We start from the raw sequence: 18895 nt of genomic DNA, 5'->3' as shown, positions 1-18895 counted from the left end.
ATTCAAGGCAGATGGCCACCCACATTGAGCCAGGGTCTGCTCCGAGGTTTCTGCCATCGAAAAGGAACTTTTTCCTCGCCAGTGCTCGCTGATGGGAGTTTTGTTGTCTCTCTAAAAATCAAATTAAACAGTTTGGTCTCAACCTGCTCTAATTGGAAAGTTTCATGAGACAACTGTTGTTGTCATTTGGCGCTATATAAATAAACTGAAGTGAATTCAATTCAATTCAATTAGACAGGCGGAGCTGCAAATGGGAAATGCTATCAACAATTAACTATTACTATACTACTATTGTTTATCATTTCAAGCTGTGTATAATACTTTCATATGTTCCTTGTGTGGGGTGCAAAACAAACCTAGGGTAGGGTTTAATTGCTTTAGAGTGCCCTTTACACTATTATATTAATTTACATGTCTCACATCATCACATATTTCAGTAACTAAGGATGATGCTCTGTGATGCAGGACTATCTTGAATTTCCCTCGGGATCAATAAAGTATCTATCTGTCTATCTATCTATATTTATGCTTTGTGACAGCATGAGGAAAAACAAGGGTTCACCTCTTTTCTTTTTCCTCTGTGTGGTGGAGCCATTACAGCCACAACAATATATAGCAATTTGCAGACAGAAAGAAAACTAGCTGTATTTAAGAACATAAACTTTATGACGACAATGTACTTAATATATTTAAGCCTGCTAAGAGCTAGGAACTACTCGCGATGTTGTTGAATTTTGGACTTGATGTGTGAAAAGTAAAAATGAAGAAAAACATTTCTATATGTTTTTGTTTCATACAGAGAAATAAAAAAGTAAAATGAGAAAGATCACAATGAGAGTTTTGATTTGACACTAATTATTCAAGATTCAAAATACGCTTTTCTGTATAATTTTTTGCTGACCTGACCTCAGACTGAATTAAACTTCGGTTTCTAATTGAACAAAGCTGATTATACAGTCATCAACATCACAGTAAACACAATTTGTTGAATTTTGTTACATTAACCAAAAGTTTATTTGTATATAAGACAGACATTGAGAGTAGGACCATAACCTTTTAATTGATGTAGTGTAGCAGTGTAACTTGCAACTCTTTATTCCCAAACAGTGAAAGTTTTACATAAGAAAAATGCAAAAAAAAAAGAAAAAGAAAAAAAAAAGAATTTGGACGGGGAAAAAAGACAATATTTGATTTCTTTGAGTTTCATTACTGCTGACATCCAAAGAGTGCATACTGCTGTTCCAGCTCCTCCATGCCCAAACAGGTAGGTCTGTGTTCCTCAGACTGACACTCTGCTTCTGTGGGCCAGTACTCGATCCAGCTTCTCTCACCGAGTACATACTGATACCTGAGGAGAGCAAAGTGTAAAATATATTTGGTCTTCATGTGGTCAGCTATCTATAACACTCTGCAACACGACGTGAAAAAGACTAACTCACATTGTTTCTGGATGAAACATTTAAGTACTTGATAGCAACATTCACATTTAAACTAGAGTACAAGAAAGGCAAATTTGATTTAGAAAGCAGTTAAAATATTTTGATGGACACCATGTTGTGCAGGTGGTGCACACACAGCACAGATTCAGTCAAGGAACAAACTTACGACTGATGTTGTTCATCTCTGTGAATATCTTTGGACGTCCCCATGATAAGGTAGGTTTTGCCTTCTGTCAGATCTATAGACTCTCTGCAGTGTGGATAACTGAGGAATGCGCGCAGTTGACCACGTGCACCCACATCACTACTTCCTGTAAATAAAATTTAAGAGAGAAGAGAGAAGAAACTGAAGCGTTAAACACTTAGATAACGGTGCAGTACAAAATATTACCACTCTCACATATTCCCGTCAGAATCATGCTTAAGGGAATAATTCAACAGTAAGATAATATGAAGCCAGCAGTTTGCTAACATAACTCTCTACAAGAAAGTGAATAAATGTATTTCTCAAAATACGCTTTTCCTTTAAATGTCCAAGAATGTTTCCATTAGGCAGGAAACACCAACTGAGGTAAATGGCCCATGAAATTTCACAAAAGGCCACAAATTCATGGTGTGTCACCTCCACCTTTAAGGCCCTTAAAGACATTATGAAAACATCAGGGGCTGTGCAGTGTAGGCAGGTACAAGGTAAATACCCACCTTCCTTGATGACTTCCAGTACCCGCATGTTGTAAATGTCAGTGGACAAACTGTCTGTAAATTGTTCCACTCTCACTTTGTACACTGTGGACAGATAAATGCAGATTGTTAGCACACTCTCTACTTTGTTAACTTTTTCTCTTGATCTTTTTCACACATACATACATTGAATAAAAACACTATACAAATGCAGTTCATTTACATTCTCTTACCAAAATCTATTTTGCTGGTTGGTGTCGTCTCACACGACTTAGCTGTGCGCTCATCATTGTTGATTTTGCCCTTCTTCTGCATACTGCAGTTCTCTGGAAGTACACAATATTCACAAAATAAACATACAACTAAACATCAAGTTGTAATGATTATGTTGCTTATCAACTGTAAACAAAATTCCACAACCACCTTCTTCATCAGATCTTAAACAAGCACTATACTAGTGGTAAACAGTACATAAAGGTTAGTTTACCTGACAACAAATAGTACTACTCAGCCTCAGAAGGCAGTTGTATATTGTCCGCTGGAGCTCTGTTGAGAGTTTTCTAAAGTCTTGCAAAAATCCTGGTTATGTCTTCATGGTTTGACCGCTGTTTTTAATTTCTGTATGTCTGCCTGCCTGCCTGCCCGCCTGTCTGCTTGTCTGTCAGTGGGTACATCCCTTTGGTCCAAACTGAAACACCTCAATAACTGATGGATCAATAATCTTGAAATATGGTAGAGATAGAATGAATTCTGATGACTCTGAGATCCATTTACTTTTCATGTCCACTGACAGGGAGATATTTCTGGTTTTTAGTGGCATGTCTCCATTTGATGATTACCGTGGCATTTGGGTCAGACATGTTTTCCTGAGGGTACATTGTAATCACTTTGTGACTTTTATAGTTCCACCATCTTTTTTAAAAAATTATTTTTTAATTTGACATTTAATTTCACAGCGCTGCTGTGTATAGGTACAATCTCTCAGAGTCAGTGGCATGTGGCTGCACACTCTTGTTTAATCTTCTTTCAGCCTGAAGGGCCCCAACTTACCGAGGTACAGTAAGAAATTGCTGCAGTTTATAGAAATGCGGGATGATACAAGCACATCATAAACAACTGATCAGTGCTTTAAGTCTGTGTGGAACAATGTCGCTGTTGTTTATAGTGATCTGCATATAAATTAAGTCATTAGAGGGACATAATCCTGTTTACCTTCAGCACATGTGCATTCATCATTCCTACAGAGTCTCAGTAGTTGTCCAGCTCTCCTCTCTGGATGGTAGAATTTCACACACTGTGTTTCTGCAGGAAAGAGAGATATTTGAAAAAAAAAAGGTGTCACAACAGAAAATGTACATGAAATAACATGAAAATGTAATCACTACCCATCCATAGTGTTAGGTGAGGTCTGTGTGTGAGTTTAGCAGCAAATAAAAAAGCATGAAACCCATGTATGCAGCATATGTTCCCAAGTGTCTCTGAGACTCACGGTCATAGTATTCATAGACTGACACAGCAGCTGGTTGTAAGACGCCCACTTTCAGTTTCTGATGGACCCTAAATGTGATTTCTTCTGGTCGTGTGTGAGAAACCTGTGCAGAGATGGAAAGCAAAGGTGAGACAAAGAAAGAAAGAACAAGGCAGAGAGGAAAAAGTATAAAGGCAGGAAACACTGATGTCTTACCTTATCCAGGTAGATGATGAGGGAGCCTCTCTCTGACAGGACTGTGTTCATCTCATATTTTGAAATCACTCCGGCACGTCCTTTGGCCAACTACACACACGCGTTAAGTCACATATGAGACAACCAGACAAAAAAACGTGTTTCTTCAACCCATCAACACTGACTGTTGAGCTGTATGTGGGGATGTGTGTGTCTGTAACAGTTCTTACTAAGTCCAGGTCATTTGTGTTCGCTGTGAATCCAGTTAACAAGCCAATATCCAAAATTGACATGGTTGCATCATGCTCCCTGTTCTTATACCTGGACAGAAAATGAACAGAGTAATTTTAATAAACTACACCATGTGAGATATGGTAACAGGGTATATAACAGTAACAGGGTAGTGAAGCACTAAAAGACTGTGGATGCCGTAGCTGATTAGAAAATGTTCTGGATGAAGACATTACACTTCAACACTCATCATTATGACTTCTTGGTTGTACTTACAGAACCTCTATTTTCAGCCTGTATATCTTCTCATCTTCATCCATTTTCTCTGTTGCAACAAAACAGCTTTAGTTAGTTTGTTTTACTCATAAAAGAAAGGTGGATAGAAAGCAGGTGAAATGGATGAACAGACAAGCTAACAAAATAGACCAGAACAAGCAGACAAAGATAAAATGACCGCAAAAAGTTACCTGGGAGGAGCTGCACCGACAAGTTATACTTCTGACAGTCACTTTCCTTTTCTTTAGGCAGAGCGTAATACAATGACACCATCTGTCACACGGACAAAAGTGCACATTGATATGCGATAAGCTAATAGGCAAACAAGGAAAAATATGCTTTTGGACAAACCAAAAAACAGCAGAGGATAAAACCTGGGAAAATATATATTTTACTTACTGTTACTGTTGCTTCTCCAGTGCCTGTGGCAGTCACCCTCACATCTTGGTTTATATCATTGATCTGAAGGAATTTAAATACAGACACATACAGGCACACATAGTGATCAGCAGAAGGCGTGATGATATCACTGAGCCAGTGTGTATGTAAGTGTGTGTGTGTGTGTGTGTGTGTGTGTTGTCACCTTGGATGTTCTTGTGGCATAGTGGTTTTCCCTGTTAAAGTTGTACTTGTCAGGTCTTGACCTGCCAGGTAACAAAATGTCCACATTCAGATCATATTCTGGTTCTTTAGCAGCGGCCCAGTACTCAGCTACAGCCTGGTACACAATTATGGTAGCCTGTGACAGGGAAAAAGAAAATTGTAAGGGAATAGATTATAGGCCCAGATTTTTAAAAAAAAGAAAAAAAAGAGCTGCTGATGTTTTTAGTGCAGGTGCACTAAAAACATCCAGACGCACAGTGTAAAGGATTCTGTTACCTGAGTTGATCCGTAACCTCCGCCAACCTTTTGTTGTTTGTTGAACCATCTGACAACAGGTCTGGCATCTTCAAATAACTTTATTAACAGAAGACAAGTGAACAGATGAAAAATTCTGTGACTGACTTTGCATTTCATTTTTATTTTTATTTTTTTTGTGAAATTTTTGTTTTTGTGATCATCAAGAACTAGATGTTCTCAAATGTTGTTTTTAGAACTGAAGTTCTGAGTCTATGTCACAGCATGTCCTGTAGTCAAAGTCAAAGTCAAGTCAAAGTCAACTTTATTGTCAATTCTGCCATATGTATGGCACATACAGAGGATGGCCTACCTTGGCCTTGACCAGGGCAAGAAGAGCGTAAGCTGTGGCCTCCAGTGTGTAAACACGTCCCTTAGGTGAGAGCCAGTGAGACAACTCTGAGAGAGATAAACACAATAACTTTTTATTTTTATGTCGCTCCTGGAACAAGCTTCATTCACCAATAATACCTCTAAATAATCTAAAAAAAATCAAAAAGAAGAAAGCAAAATGTGCTCATTTCATAATTTGATCGGATATCAATATCTGAAAAATTAAGATAAGAAGATATTAAGATATTGTGTTTTAATATAAACATCTTCTCTGTCTTCTTCTCTGTTTCTGGGAAAACAGCCTGTGAAAAACATGATTTAATCTGATGAAAGAACTACTTTATTCTTGTGACTGGTGTGTGTACTGAGCCAGACTTTAAGGTCGAAAGGTTGAAAAAAAATAACATCATCAAAAATAACAACATCACAGCGATGCAAATGAGACAGTTTTTAAATCACCTCAAACATATTTACATATTTCATATTTACAACATACATACAATATTTTTAATACCATCCAAATCATACCATAATATTGACAGCTCTGTTAAACTCATACAGTAATTACCTGGGGAAGCAAATCTGTATAGGACCTCCCGGTTCAGTTTCTTTTCATTGGCCAGGGCATATGATGTCATGGCCACAGCATAAGGGTTGGTGAGACTGGGTAGACGCTTCTCCAGGTAAGCAACTGCTTTGTCTATGCTGCCTGGCAGACTCTAGAAAGGAGGGAACAAAAGGAGCGGAAAAGATAGTAAGGGGAGAGCAGATGGATGGCAGGAATCTCAGTATGAACACAAAAAGTTGTCAAATGTGTCATGTGACAGCATAGTAATCCATGAAGTGTAATGATCCGCTTCTGTTAAGGGTTGTCATAGTCGATGAGCTGAAACCAGGTTGTGTTATCCAAGTACAACTTTTGCAACTTTTGTTTAGTGAGGGCACTTCTGTTTGACTCATTGTATCTTTATGGTTTTGGATTTAAAACACACAGAATGTAATATTTGCAGCTAAAGGTCACTTAATCAGGGTCAGTAAAGACATGTAGCACGAGATGAGAAAGATGTCATCTTGGATGAGCTAATGTTTCGAAGTTTTGTTTTCATTACATTTAGTCACATTTGACAACTTCACTTGTCTCCCTCTGACACAGCATCTGGTGTTTTCCCAGACGTTATAACTATAATGACAAGCGACCAAATGAAACCTACTCTTACTGCACAAAGAAATTGCTAAATTTGCCCTCATTACCACTAGAAACTGCTGTATGTACCATAAGACAACAAACAACTCAACAGGAACAGAAACAGTAACTAAGGGAGGAGGATCATCACTAGCGTGGAGTCATCCATCCATCCATTTTCTATAACGCTTATCCGTCAGGGTCGCGGGGGAGCTGGAGCCTATCCCAGCTGACTATGGGCGAGAGGCTGGGTACACCCTGGACCCAGTCAATCGCAGGGCCAACACACAATGACAAACAACCACACACTCTCACACTCTCACCTAGGGGCAATTTAGAGTAGCCAATTAACATAATGTGGATGTTTTTGGGATTGTGGGAGGAAGCCGGAGTACCCAGAGAAAACCCACGCAGGCACAGGGAGAACATGCAAACTCCACATAGAAGGGCCCAGACCGGGATTCGAACCTGGAACCCTCTTGCTATGAGGCAACAGTGCTAACCACTGCACCACCGAGCGTGGAGTCAGTAAATAAAGAAATAAAAAGTAAGAGAAAAGAGACACCACCGTATGGGGGTGAGGTACTCACATTAACAGTGGCAGCACATAGTGTGCGTGACTCCTGCATGGCAATGAGGCAGAAGGCTGTCATGGAGGCATCTGAATCTGTGCCGCGTACATCACCCTACACATGGACAAACAAGTTGTTTTTATTGATGGGAAATTCATCTTAATTTTGCACTATTTAACATTCAAAATAAAGAATTTGTGTAAATGAAATCTGTGCACATACAATCATCTCTCCATGGGACACCCTTCCAACTTCTCTGAACATGCCATCAGGTTGTTGTGCATTGAGAATCAGAAACTTAACAGCGTCACAGATGATGTTACTTTGCACTGCCACCAGATTGTTGGCCATGGCAAACACCTTGGCAACATAGGCTGTCAGCCTTAGAGAGGAGAGGAGAGCAGAGCAGAGGGTGTGATGTTATAGTTTAATTTATGTGCACATAAAAAATACCTATTGTCAGGATGTGGGTTGGAGTATGAAGCGCATGAGTTCACTGATGTTTGTATGCCTCACCAGGTGCTACTTGGTCTATTGGCCCACACAGCAAAAGACCCATCTGGTTTACGGTAGGCAAGCTCATTCTTGATGCCTGGACACAAAAAAAACACACTTTTTACTGACTGCCATTCATCTCTCTTGTGAACCTTTTCTGTGCAAGCTAGTTTGAAAATTGTTTTAGGTGTTTATAGCATCTTTCCAATTATTCCAACTGCATTTGAGCATTTCTTTGAAATCCTTTGAAGCTTCAATAGTCTGTGTATCTCCTTGTTGCATTCAGGGTATTTATTGTCAAAGTCCTTGTCCTCTGGACCTCTGAGGCAGGGGTAATATGAATTGTCATCAATCACTTCTTCATTTTTTGTACCATTTCTGCCAGCTCAGAAATATTAAAATCCTACACATGGCCTTTGATGATATTTCACTTGTCTGTGCTAGTAAATGCTTCTGCATGAACCTACCGGTCTTGATGTGTTGGAGGGCTTCATTGCGTCTCTGAAAACCCACAGTTTCCCACTGGTTGGTTTTATCCAAATATATGGCTGCAATGACAGGCAGGGTCATGTGTATCATGTTCTGTTCTCCACAGCCTCCAGGCTGTTTGATCAGAGTACCCATTGAGTTTCCACTAATGGCATTCTCCACCAGTGCAGATACTTGTTCTCTTCCTGCATATGCACACACAAACAGAAAAATCCAAAATATTACCAACAAATGGAAAGAAAGAACGAAATAAACATGTCATGGCCCACTACAACCACTGAGGTGGTCATTTCCACATAAAAGCAATGCCAAGTTATACTAGTTCATAGTCCAGACCCTTTATTACATGAGATTACATTATCCAATTCTAACATTACATCTTACCTGTCACAGAGATCTGTGTGCTAGTAGGTGTATTTGGAGCCATGTCTTTCTTAGGAATTCCACTGTTGATAATTTCTTCTTGTTTACCACCTAAAGGGAGACACCATGGGCAAGTTGAGGGATGAGGTAGCAAGAAGTAAATACATAATATTACTAAAGGACTATAATGTCGTCGTTTAATGGATGAACTCACCTACACCTTTATTACTCGGGTCTAGAGTTACTATCTGAGGAGATTTAACCAGCACACCTGCAGGCTGGAAAATAACAGTTTGGACAGACTTTAGAAATCACAGATACTTTTGAATAATCATTACATGCTGTTATGTAATGAAATACAGTATGACTTGTCTTCTGAAATATTCTGTTTGTTTTTTACAGATCCAATAGCAGAAATTTGCTTCAAAGTCAAGTCCCAAAAAGATACTTCTCTCACTTTGCTAATTTACTACTAATCCTGTTCATTTGGAATTACCAACCAACAATCAATGTTATTTTTGAAAGCATTCACATCATTCCCTAACCTTTAATATAAGGTTATTACTGTCACCATCATAATTTAAACCCAAACCATGGTTTCCCAAACCTTAACTACTAAAGTACTTACTTTACCACAAATTTCAAACCAGACAATTATCTTTTCATTAACCTAATGAAGTTAGGTAGTTTTTGTGTCTGAACATAACTAAAACTTAACAATAGCAAATTTCTTGTTCAGTTGTCTTGCTGGTAGGATATCAGATCAGCATTTTGATTGCAATAACTCACCAGTTCTAATGTAAAAAAAAAAAAAAAAAGCTCTAAACCTGCTACATGGAGAATATTTTCCTTACCACCACCCGCAACATCTTCATGATTCCATCATTGAGCGATGAATCTTTGACAGCTGCTTTGACCTCAATGCGATATTGTCCTTCCTTCATGGGGATAATGATAAAGGGTACCGATCGTGTAGTCTGGGCCCCAATTTTGACTTCCTGACGATATCTCCCACGCTTAGAGGCAGAACTGCATACATGGGCCTCCTCAGTGAGGTCCACTCTCACCTTCAAAAGGAGACAAAGTTTTATTTTATTTGTTTTGCCACATGTTGTATGTCAGTGCAGTCTTATTGACACAAACTTACGGTAGCAGGATCAGGGCTGTAGTTGTGGAGGATTGCTTTTATTTCTATCTGCTCTCCTCGGACAGCAGAGTAGGGCAGTCTGAGATCAATGAAGAATTCTTTCCGGACAATAACCTCTAATGGATTGCCAACGCAGATTCCTTAAGGATAGGATGGAGTATATATATTTTTTTAAAAAACAAGCATTGAAACAGAAAGAACTAAAAGGTGTAAGGATTGACAAAGATGTTACTGGGAGAGGTACAGCCAACTAACTGACAAAACACAGATTTTAATCACTGAATCCTCACCGTGAGTTTTTGACAGACTAATTCCAGTGAACTGCCAGGTTGTGATTGAGTCTTGCAAAGGAACATGTTTCACCAGTGATGTGGTGTCACTGGAACAGAGAGCGTTAGCACATTCATAGGTAAAAGGTAGTTTTAAATCCTGCTGGTGTCATTAATTAAGTTATCATTATGTATTCTTTTTTTTTTTAACTCACCAGTTAGGTGTTCTTGCAGGACAAGCAGGTAGTTTGATATCTGACCACAGCCAACTTTCAGGGAACTGAGTGCGAGAAGTAATTTCATTGCTGTCCATGTAACTGTTGTCATCCTCTTCACCTAAAGTGTCATCAAAAAGGTGATTACTTGTCATTCGGATGCAGCGATTGTGTTCTAACTACCGGTACGAGTATGTATAATAACCACATCAAGCTTCCCTCCTTCCCATGCCCCTGTTTCTTACTGCGAGCCAGCTGGAGGTTATCCTCCTTCCTGTCAGATCGCTGGCTTTCCATCTCCTTGCAGCAGTGCAGGAAGGCCTCGACACAGGCTGCACCATCCATGATGTACTCGCTACGTCTCTCACAACTGTATGAAACAGGAATGTCCCTCATGCCATCCAAACAACAGTCACGTTGTACTTTGTCTTTATATTGACTCACTGGAAAGAAAGGGGGTTGTGAGGAGGAGGGATAGGAAAGGAAAAAGAAAAACTGAAAAAACAATAGCTTAGCTCTCTTTTCTGCTTATACAGGTGATGGCAAAGACAAGTATTGTGAAAGTCAATGATATAAGAAGCCAAAATTTAAATGTCTGAACAATCTGGCAGATGATGACTGAATATGTGGTTACTAACTTGTTTAGAGATGTGGGTCTTACCTAAGCTTGTGGTGACGTCCAAGATAGTATTTCTTCGTTTTCTCCTTTTTGGGGCCGGACATTTCAGTTCTAGAAATGTGACACAGACCACATCTTTAGTAGAACCAAGCAATTTTGGAAATAAAATGACAATTTATTTCAATAAAATGAAAATTTATCTGGGTGGACATGGGGATAGGTTGTGGATATGAGAAAATGGATGTTCAATTGTACAGCAGATAATGTTTTAATAGCCCATACAAAATGCTCATGGTCAGTAGAACCAAAGAAATAAAATCTCACCTACCACTGGTGGAATTATCTATTTTGTTTTTATGCATATATAGTTTCTGATATCTGTTGCTGAGACCCCAAAATTGAGGTGGTAAATAGAACTTTGTGGTGTTCACAACACATTAATTACAGTGAAAGTTTAGCTACATCAGGTCATTTCCAAAACTTTGTTTGGAACAATTTTCATGGCATAAAGTAAACTGAATTTAAAGAATTTTGGAGATGCATTTCTTCTTTTGTCCTTATATCTAAAACAACAACAAAAAAAGCACTCAAAGCATTGTGATAAATAAGAAAACCCCAGACTTCTACACCTGCTTCACTGAACTACAAATATTTCTTTGGTACAATATTAAAGCCTCATGCGGTGTATGTTCAGCGGAGGTAAGTAGTGTCACCTTGTCTATAGGGAGTTCCAGAAGCCGTGTTGGACTCGAGCAACAGCCCAGCATCGGAAAACACACTGATACCATCCTTCCCTCCACCTGGTGTGCAGCCTGTGTCATACTTCTCTACTGTGTCCCACACCTGAGCAAAGTGGAAGTCCAAAATGTCAACTCAGAAATAGAAAAGGATGAGGCATAGGGTTACACTGTGTAATTATTATGAAGATGTGGAAAGTACACGCAAAGAAGACAGCTTTTATGGAGAGTGGAGAGGGCTCTTCAAGAGAAGGGCCTAAATCAAATCATATTAATTTTTATATTTTTAAATATTAAATAATTCAATTAAAGCATAACGCCTAAAATAAAAAAGATGAACCTGAAAATGAGCATAATATGTTGTCTTTAAATTAAATGCCTTTAAAATATTTTCAAAGATAAATATGAAACAAAGAAATTGCCTTTTTCTGCGTCAGGCGGTGCTTGTTGTTTAGGACGTAGACGCCTTTGTCAACTGCCACCAGTCCCACTGTGGCTCCTGGGTCTCCAGTGACCTTCAGACCAAACATCCTGCGAGGCTCATATGATGGAGCTGGTCTCGATGATTCCAGCTTCAGCTAAATGTGAGCAGGGACTCAATGAATCAGCCATGAAGTTTTCTATTCCTTAAAGCAGTTTCATGCATAAAAAGTATGTCCTAGAGATTTATACATAACTTTGTCCTTTTGTGTGTGGGTGTTTGTTTTCCCACTTAAACTCTGCTACATCAGTGTTGTGTGTCTCACCGATCCCATGCAGGAGTCCTTGACATCCACCCAAACAGAGTCTGCTACCACTTCATTGTCATCTGTATGGTAGTAGGCTACGATGCGGAATGATGGCAGCATTTCTTTGGCTATGGGGATTATCAGAGAAATCAGTACTTGGCCTTTGGTCTTGTAACGGCCGCTTTTCACCAGTTGACCTCTGCTCAGGATCTGGGGACACAAATTTACACATTAGACACTTATTCAACTTGAGTAGTTACATTTGTGCAAACATACATGCGTGTAAAACATCCTTTACCAGGTACGTGATGTCCTTGTTTTGATTTGGCTGCCTGTTGAGGTTAAGGTTGATTTTCAGGTTGTCTCCTAATTCCAGTTCAGCTGTATCGACGCCTGCAAAAATGACATGTCGCACTGAGTACTACATACTAAAAAGATATAATGCCATATACTGACATACTTTTATGGTTTTAAAAGATTGTGAAGCACTTTGGAAACCTGGTTTTTGAAAGGTACTATATAAATAAAGTTATTGTTATTATTATCACCACAGTTTTTTGTTTCACCATCTGGTCTAATTTCAGCATGTTTCCCACCTATGTGGATGTAGTTGTTGCCTTTGGTGGTATATGGGAGAGCCACCATGGAGGCTGATGCTTGTCTTTCTTGTGTAATCCGAAGATCATTGGTCTTTGCCTGTGATTAAAGACATACACAGGGAATCATTGGCAAACAGTTAAACTGAAAAAGATGCGCACATACTGTACAGTAAACGAGTAAGCAGCAGAACCATAACAATGAGCTGGGGGAGCTACCGCCAAATGGGCTGCAATGCAAAAAAGTAAAAAAAAACAAAAAAAACACTTACAGTGATTGTCAATCTGTTGGTCCCTGCTTCTGTATTGATGGTAAGCTTTGCCATGCCATTGGCTGCAGTGAAGCCCTTCACCTGGCCTGGATCCACCACCACTGCGACACCTTCTGCAGGAGTCTCATCGGGATTCACAACCTCAACCTGCCATCAGAGACACAAACAGCTGAAATAACAGGAAACATCTGAAAATTTAAGACTTCTTTTAAGGTCAAACAAAATGCAGTTGTAACAAACTGCTCTACCTGATCACTTTCACTTAAATGGAATATATAATGACCCAAATCGTTAATAGGATAAAGAATAATAATCTTTGTAAAATCTGATGTGACATCACAATGAAAATTCATCAAAATACAGCAAATGTTTTAGAAATATTTGGGCAATATCAAACAGGATATGATTTTTATTTTTATTTTTTAATTATTTTGTCTATACTGTGTATATTTCTTAATGAAGTGTATTCTGTAAAGTCGAAAGTTTTAATTGAAGGTAGCAGAAATATAGCTATAACTTTGCTGTCAATTTATGAAAATACAGATGAGTACTTGTACTTTACCGCAACATCAAAGGACATTCCTGGTTTGTAATATTTGGGTGTTTTCTTGAAGTGGATGGCGTATGGTGACGTGACTATCTGGATATTTCTCAACTCGGCTTCCACCATTTCACTACCTGTGAGTTGATACAGAAACACAAACATGCTCACACACAAACTGATCAAAAGTTTTCTTTTATTTATTTATTTTTATATTTTCTCTAATGGGTTCGTTTTCTTCCGGATTATTTCATTCTGCTCTTTTATTGTCACTAAAATAGTTAGATGGGTTGAGCTGCTAAATTAGTATGAATTACATGTGATCAAACTTATTGAACAAACACACAATCTCTTTTTCTCACCGCTCTCCGTCAGCACACTGACAGCTACATATATGGAACTGCCCACCAATTCAAGGATGTTTTGGAAGGTTTCTGTAATTTGCTCTCTCTTCAGTGTGACCTCTCCAGAACCTCTCAGAACCTAATGTGACAAAACACAGTACAGGGGTACAGTAGCTAATAAAGTCAGTGAACCGTTGTAGGTACTTAATTATCATGACCAATCAGCTGGCAAACTGAGTAAGTGTGTGTTCACCTGTACTCTCTGAAGAGAACCTGGAAAAGACCTTTTCTGACCATCTTGTATAACCCCAAACACCACGTAGGCCATCCCATCCACCTCTTCACCAAACAGATACCTAGAACATCAGAGAAAGTCATGTAAAACCTAATGTACTAATGAGTTAAAAACAGGGTAGTCAAAAAATGTAACAGATGGCTAACAGGCTAAAAGAGTCCCAACACAACTTCTAGAAAACACCTTTGATTTTCTTTTCCTCCTATCAATCCGCCAATTAAACTACAAGCTATAAAACTTGAACGTACGTAGCTTTGATGTTGACAGTGAGGTCTGCACTGTCCACGTAGAAGAAGGGGCTCACAGACGTCAATTTCACCTCAAAGCTGGGTAGCACTGAAAAATTGAAAACATTTAATTTTGTGTCCAGTCAGGTGAATGATGTGAATGTAGTAGATTTATACAAACAACAGTGCAGGTGAGGTGAGTAATGAGGTTACTTACCATATTCTTTAACCTCGAACTCTGCAGAGTAACTCTGCTGTGGGTTGCTGTGGAACTTAGCCACCACCTTCCACAGTCCAGGACTACACACAAGAAAACATTAATAGAACCAAGCAAAAAACAAACAACCAAACAAAAAGACAAAACAACAACAACAAAACTTTAAATATTCAAAACATTTAGAGATTGAAAAACACACAAATCAGACTTCAGGCTCTGTGAAGTCTCACAAAAGGGCTCTTACAAAGGATTTTATGCTTATATGGAGAGTGAAATGAGAACAAATGAGGTATTTAATGTCAAGCAACATTAGATCAATAAAATGTGACAAAATATCCACCAAAGATGTTGCTGCTATAGTCTGTCTAGTTACAGGTCTTGTTTAGTTAAGCTGGTTCTGTACGTCTAATGTCTCATTTAGTTATGTGATAAAATGAAATACCAAGATGTTGGTTTATCAGAAAATGTGATTTTTCAATTACAGATTACAGATATAGCTGGAGACCAAATTCAGCTAAAAATTTAACTAACTAAATTTAGATTTAGTTTAGTCTAGCCATGATATCTTACCAAGCAGCTTTTTCATCTTTGCCCTGAGATAAGTGCAACTTTGTGATCTAACAGCCAAGGAATTACTGCAGTAATTCAAACACTAATTTAATGAGACATGCTGCTATCTGTGTTCAAATATAAATTCACCACTGAACAACAGAACATATAGCAATAAAATGTGGGGAACCAAATTTAATTTAGATAAGATACTCACCTGACAATGTCACCCAGTTTGTAATCTCCAGAGTGGATCCCTGATGTGAGAGAGACTGGATCAACGGGTAAAATGATGCCTTCAGGGGTCTAAAAATACAACCATATTGAACATCCATTAGCAGTGAGCTATGCCAGCTTACAAATTGATTAAGGAAATCCACACTATAATTTTGAACCTGGTTAGCATCTAGATTTTTTCAGCTATTTCTAAAATTTCTATCTTCCACAGAGGCTGTGTTCATAGTGTGACACAGCCTATAAAAGGAAATATACATTTACTTTAACAGCAAGTGATAAGACTGGTATTACTGGAGGCAGACACATAAACTACAATGATACAAGGTTCTGAGGATGTCTTCTTATTATTTTGGTTTAATCTCATTAAACCAAAATAACATCTCATCTCATCAAGGGGCTTTGTGCTTACAATTCATTATAAAATAGTACATCTAATTCTGCATTTATCCAAGACAAAATACATTACCACAATCTCAATGGAAATAGAAGCATCAGTTTTTTCATCCCTCTCTACGGGCTCCATTCGGGGCGTCACTCCAAACATCCTATAATGAACTGACACAGAGAGAAAAACTTTATTTTCCTGGTGATGGTTGAACTCATGTGTATCCATTTTGAGTAATTTGACTTAAAAAAAACCAAACTACTTGACAGTACCATTCCACTTATGTCGAAATGCTAATGTTGTATTTACTCTATTTTATTGTTTGGTCATTAATTTCAAAATATCAGGTTATATCTTACCTTGTGAGAGACATTCTCACAGAGGTATTTTTCTTTTTCAACACTGATGGAGCACTGAACTCACCTTTGCTTCCGGGGGTGTAGAGGGTCTTGTCAGTCTGAATGAAGATGTACCCAGACTGGAAGGACACCAAGACGACCTTCTCCAGCACTCGGTCAGGGAACTCAGCTAGCAGGTACACATACTGCTTAACGGTGGGATCCCTATTGAAGTCACCGGCAGGAATCTGAAACCAGCATGCAGAAACAGAGGCAGTACATGAGAGGCTGGGTTCGGCATTTCTTGCCCTTGTTTGTGATGATGACAGAAATAAACCTAAACAGTAACACATAAAATAACTCTTTCATATACCGTAATTTTTCCAAGTTCCTGGAAGTCTCTTGCACTTGTGAGAATCACAGATGTGCTTGCTAGCTGTGTGGATTTGGTTGGATGGTTCATCACTTTGATGGTAACTGGGATGTCATTTCCTGTACAGTCTTGACACTCCACAAAGATGTTTTCTTCTGTTCCTACCCGCAACAAGTTGGGGGCAGACATCACCTGCCTGCAAAACATCATTGAAAGAGAAACACACTAATGGTCTGTATTCACTGCACACAAAAAGCCATGTGTAGTTTTTTTATTATCCACATTTCAGGCACTACAAATTATAGACATACTGTTGGAAGGTTTGGTGTGTGTGCGTGTGTGTGTGTGTGTGTGTGTGAGACTCCTTAAAATGAAGAAAAATGTGCTCACAAGTACTGGGGCTACTGAAAATGAGTGGAGTTTACTGTTAAATTTTGTTCACAGTTAATGATTTTTAGGTGCCTATTGGGGGGAACATTTCCAGTAAAAATGTAAAAATTATTGGATGATTTTATGAAACAGAAAAGTTCTCAAGTTTATCTTGGCAACCTCTGGGAGGGCTTCTCCAACTTCAGGATCACTTCCACAAACCCTGAGGAACTTTTTTTTTTAAACATAAGAAATAAAAAGGAGAGCCATAGACCCTGAAGAACTAATGAGTTTCATTTAATTTTACATAAGTTGCCAAGAAAAGCATGGACTTCACACGCAATGAGTGACCTAGTGATTATTTTGATTACGCTCCAGCCTTGGATCAATGCAACATTTCATCATAGTTCTACATTCTGTTTGCTGTGTCTGATGTGATACTTCACTATGTAAACTCAAAATTTATGCAAACTTCCTGGAATAATTTGAAAAATCACATCAGCTTGACTCAACAAACTGCAAAATGGACTACAGATCCTCATGGTATAAGACAAGGATTAAGTCAAATTAATATTATACTATACACATATCGATTGCTATTATTCTTCGTCTTCATGAAGCTGAACAAACAAAGTGCACATTTCAACTGTTTCCTAGCAGAGGGTAATGTGTAAAGGTAACACTGGTGTACTTACAGTGGAGCTCCATCAGCCAGAAAAGTGAGAGAAGCAAAGGCCAGAGAGGCCGTCAGCCACAGCAGAGTCCTACTCATCCTCCTTCCTGATCTGGATCTGCTGTCAGTGTAGGCTGTCACTCTGTAGCTCCCTCCATTTATTCACTCTTCTCCCTCCTCCTGCACCTCCACTGTATTTCATTACCTCCTCCCAAAGACTTTCTGTAGACACGTCAACAAACACACAAACACATGATTTCCCAGCAGCAGTTGAGAAACTGTTCGTTATCTATTCTCTGAGGAAAAAGATAAACAGTAGAAAATCAATGAGGGTTTACATGCCTGACTAACTTCTGAGCACACAGTTTACTGCAAAATTACAGTAAATCACAGCTTTTTCATTCATGATGTTTTCTAAGATGATGTGTTCCTTTTGTTTCTGTTCCGGAATTTCATAATTCCTATTCTGAGAATGCTGAATCAATGTTGTTAGACATAATCATACATATTGAACATGCACACACACAGGCAACTAGTGGGTTGAAAATTGTGTAATTTCTGATAAGCTTTTGGAGTTTCAGCAGCAGGGAAGTTCCTCCAATGATGATCTGGTTAAAATAATTGTACTCTGCAACTTTAATAGTTTGTTGTTGATTTCCGAAATTGTACTCTTTATTTTTTGAAAGTATGTTGATTTTTCTGTGGTTCAGTGCATTTAGTGATAGGAATGAATGTTGTAAAGTGCTTTTTCATCTTTTAACTGTCTGGAGAATGACAGAATTTGCTAATTGATGGACCCCATTGTTTTATAATTGCCACTTTAATCTCTACAGGCACCCCCACCGTGAGATATTATTTGCAGACTGATTAATTATTCATTTGCATTAAACTGAATGTGTTCCATGCAAAATCTGTGAAAACATGTAAACTTTTTTTGCTTTGGTTCTTGTTTATATCTAGTGCTCTGAACAGAGCTTGCTTAGCTGTTTAGGTTAAGCTATAGCTAAGTTAACCAACTACAGTATTTAGCAAACATAGGAATGGTAGTGATCTTCTCATCTAACTCTGGAAAAGAAAGCAAATAAATGTCAAACTGTTCCTTCGAGTAACACACAAACTGTAAGCGTGTTATGGCCGCAATT

At 38.5% G+C, this 18895-nt stretch overlaps 2 protein-coding genes across 2 annotated transcripts in view; both read right to left on the bottom strand.

The window, feature by feature from the left end:
* Nucleotides 1–981: 981 nt before the first annotated feature.
* Nucleotides 982–17935, bottom strand: LOC124068664 (complement C3-like). The gene is made up of 43 exons (XM_046407067.1): nucleotides 17776–17935; nucleotides 16712–16907; nucleotides 16424–16586; nucleotides 16082–16170; nucleotides 15596–15684; nucleotides 14830–14912; nucleotides 14634–14721; nucleotides 14344–14446; nucleotides 14109–14229; nucleotides 13768–13883; nucleotides 13206–13352; nucleotides 12934–13033; nucleotides 12636–12730; nucleotides 12356–12547; nucleotides 12032–12187; nucleotides 11586–11715; nucleotides 10915–10983; nucleotides 10499–10696; nucleotides 10254–10374; nucleotides 10060–10148; nucleotides 9770–9909; nucleotides 9477–9689; nucleotides 8837–8900; nucleotides 8644–8733; nucleotides 8238–8444; nucleotides 7792–7867; nucleotides 7498–7657; nucleotides 7294–7389; nucleotides 6089–6239; nucleotides 5501–5586; nucleotides 5170–5247; nucleotides 4874–5029; nucleotides 4690–4752; nucleotides 4482–4563; nucleotides 4291–4339; nucleotides 4014–4104; nucleotides 3805–3894; nucleotides 3610–3712; nucleotides 3333–3422; nucleotides 2354–2446; nucleotides 2142–2225; nucleotides 1606–1750; nucleotides 982–1348 (listed from the first exon to the last, which is right to left on the bottom strand). The coding sequence occupies exons 1-43, from the start codon at nucleotides 17850–17852 to the stop codon at nucleotides 1207–1209; spliced, it is 4971 nt and encodes a 1656-aa protein (XP_046263023.1). The 5' UTR covers nucleotides 17853–17935; the 3' UTR covers nucleotides 982–1206.
* The window catches only part of LOC124068673 (complement C3-like), a 40804-nt gene continuing 25255 nt past the window's right edge, over nucleotides 3347–18895 (bottom strand). The window contains exon 39 of the mRNA XM_046407088.1: nucleotides 3347–3571. Coding sequence (XP_046263044.1) covers nucleotides 3518–3571 — 54 coding nt within the window. The 3' untranslated portion in view covers nucleotides 3347–3517. The remainder of the gene's footprint in view (nucleotides 3572–18895) is intronic.

Source organism: Scatophagus argus, chromosome 2, assembly GCF_020382885.2.
Source record: "Scatophagus argus isolate fScaArg1 chromosome 2, fScaArg1.pri, whole genome shotgun sequence".
In the NCBI taxonomy this organism is placed as follows: Eukaryota; Metazoa; Chordata; class Actinopteri; family Scatophagidae; genus Scatophagus; species Scatophagus argus.
This window is presented reverse-complemented; position numbering and strand designations above follow the sequence as displayed.

Bases quoted from the DNA above. Each gene is read 5' to 3' on its own strand.
- LOC124068664 (XM_046407067.1), bottom strand. From the start codon at position 17,852: ATGAGTAGGACTCTGCTGTGGCTGACGGCCTCTCTGGCCTTTGCTTCT. The intron at 13,884-14,108 runs GTGAGAAAAAGA...ATCAACTCACAG, and splicing joins CAGTGTGCTGACGGAGAGCG to GTAGTGAAATGGTGGAAGCC. The intron at 4,105-4,290 runs GTAAGTACAACC...TTTTCTGTCCAG, and splicing joins AGGCTGAAAATAGAGGTTCT to GTATAAGAACAGGGAGCATG.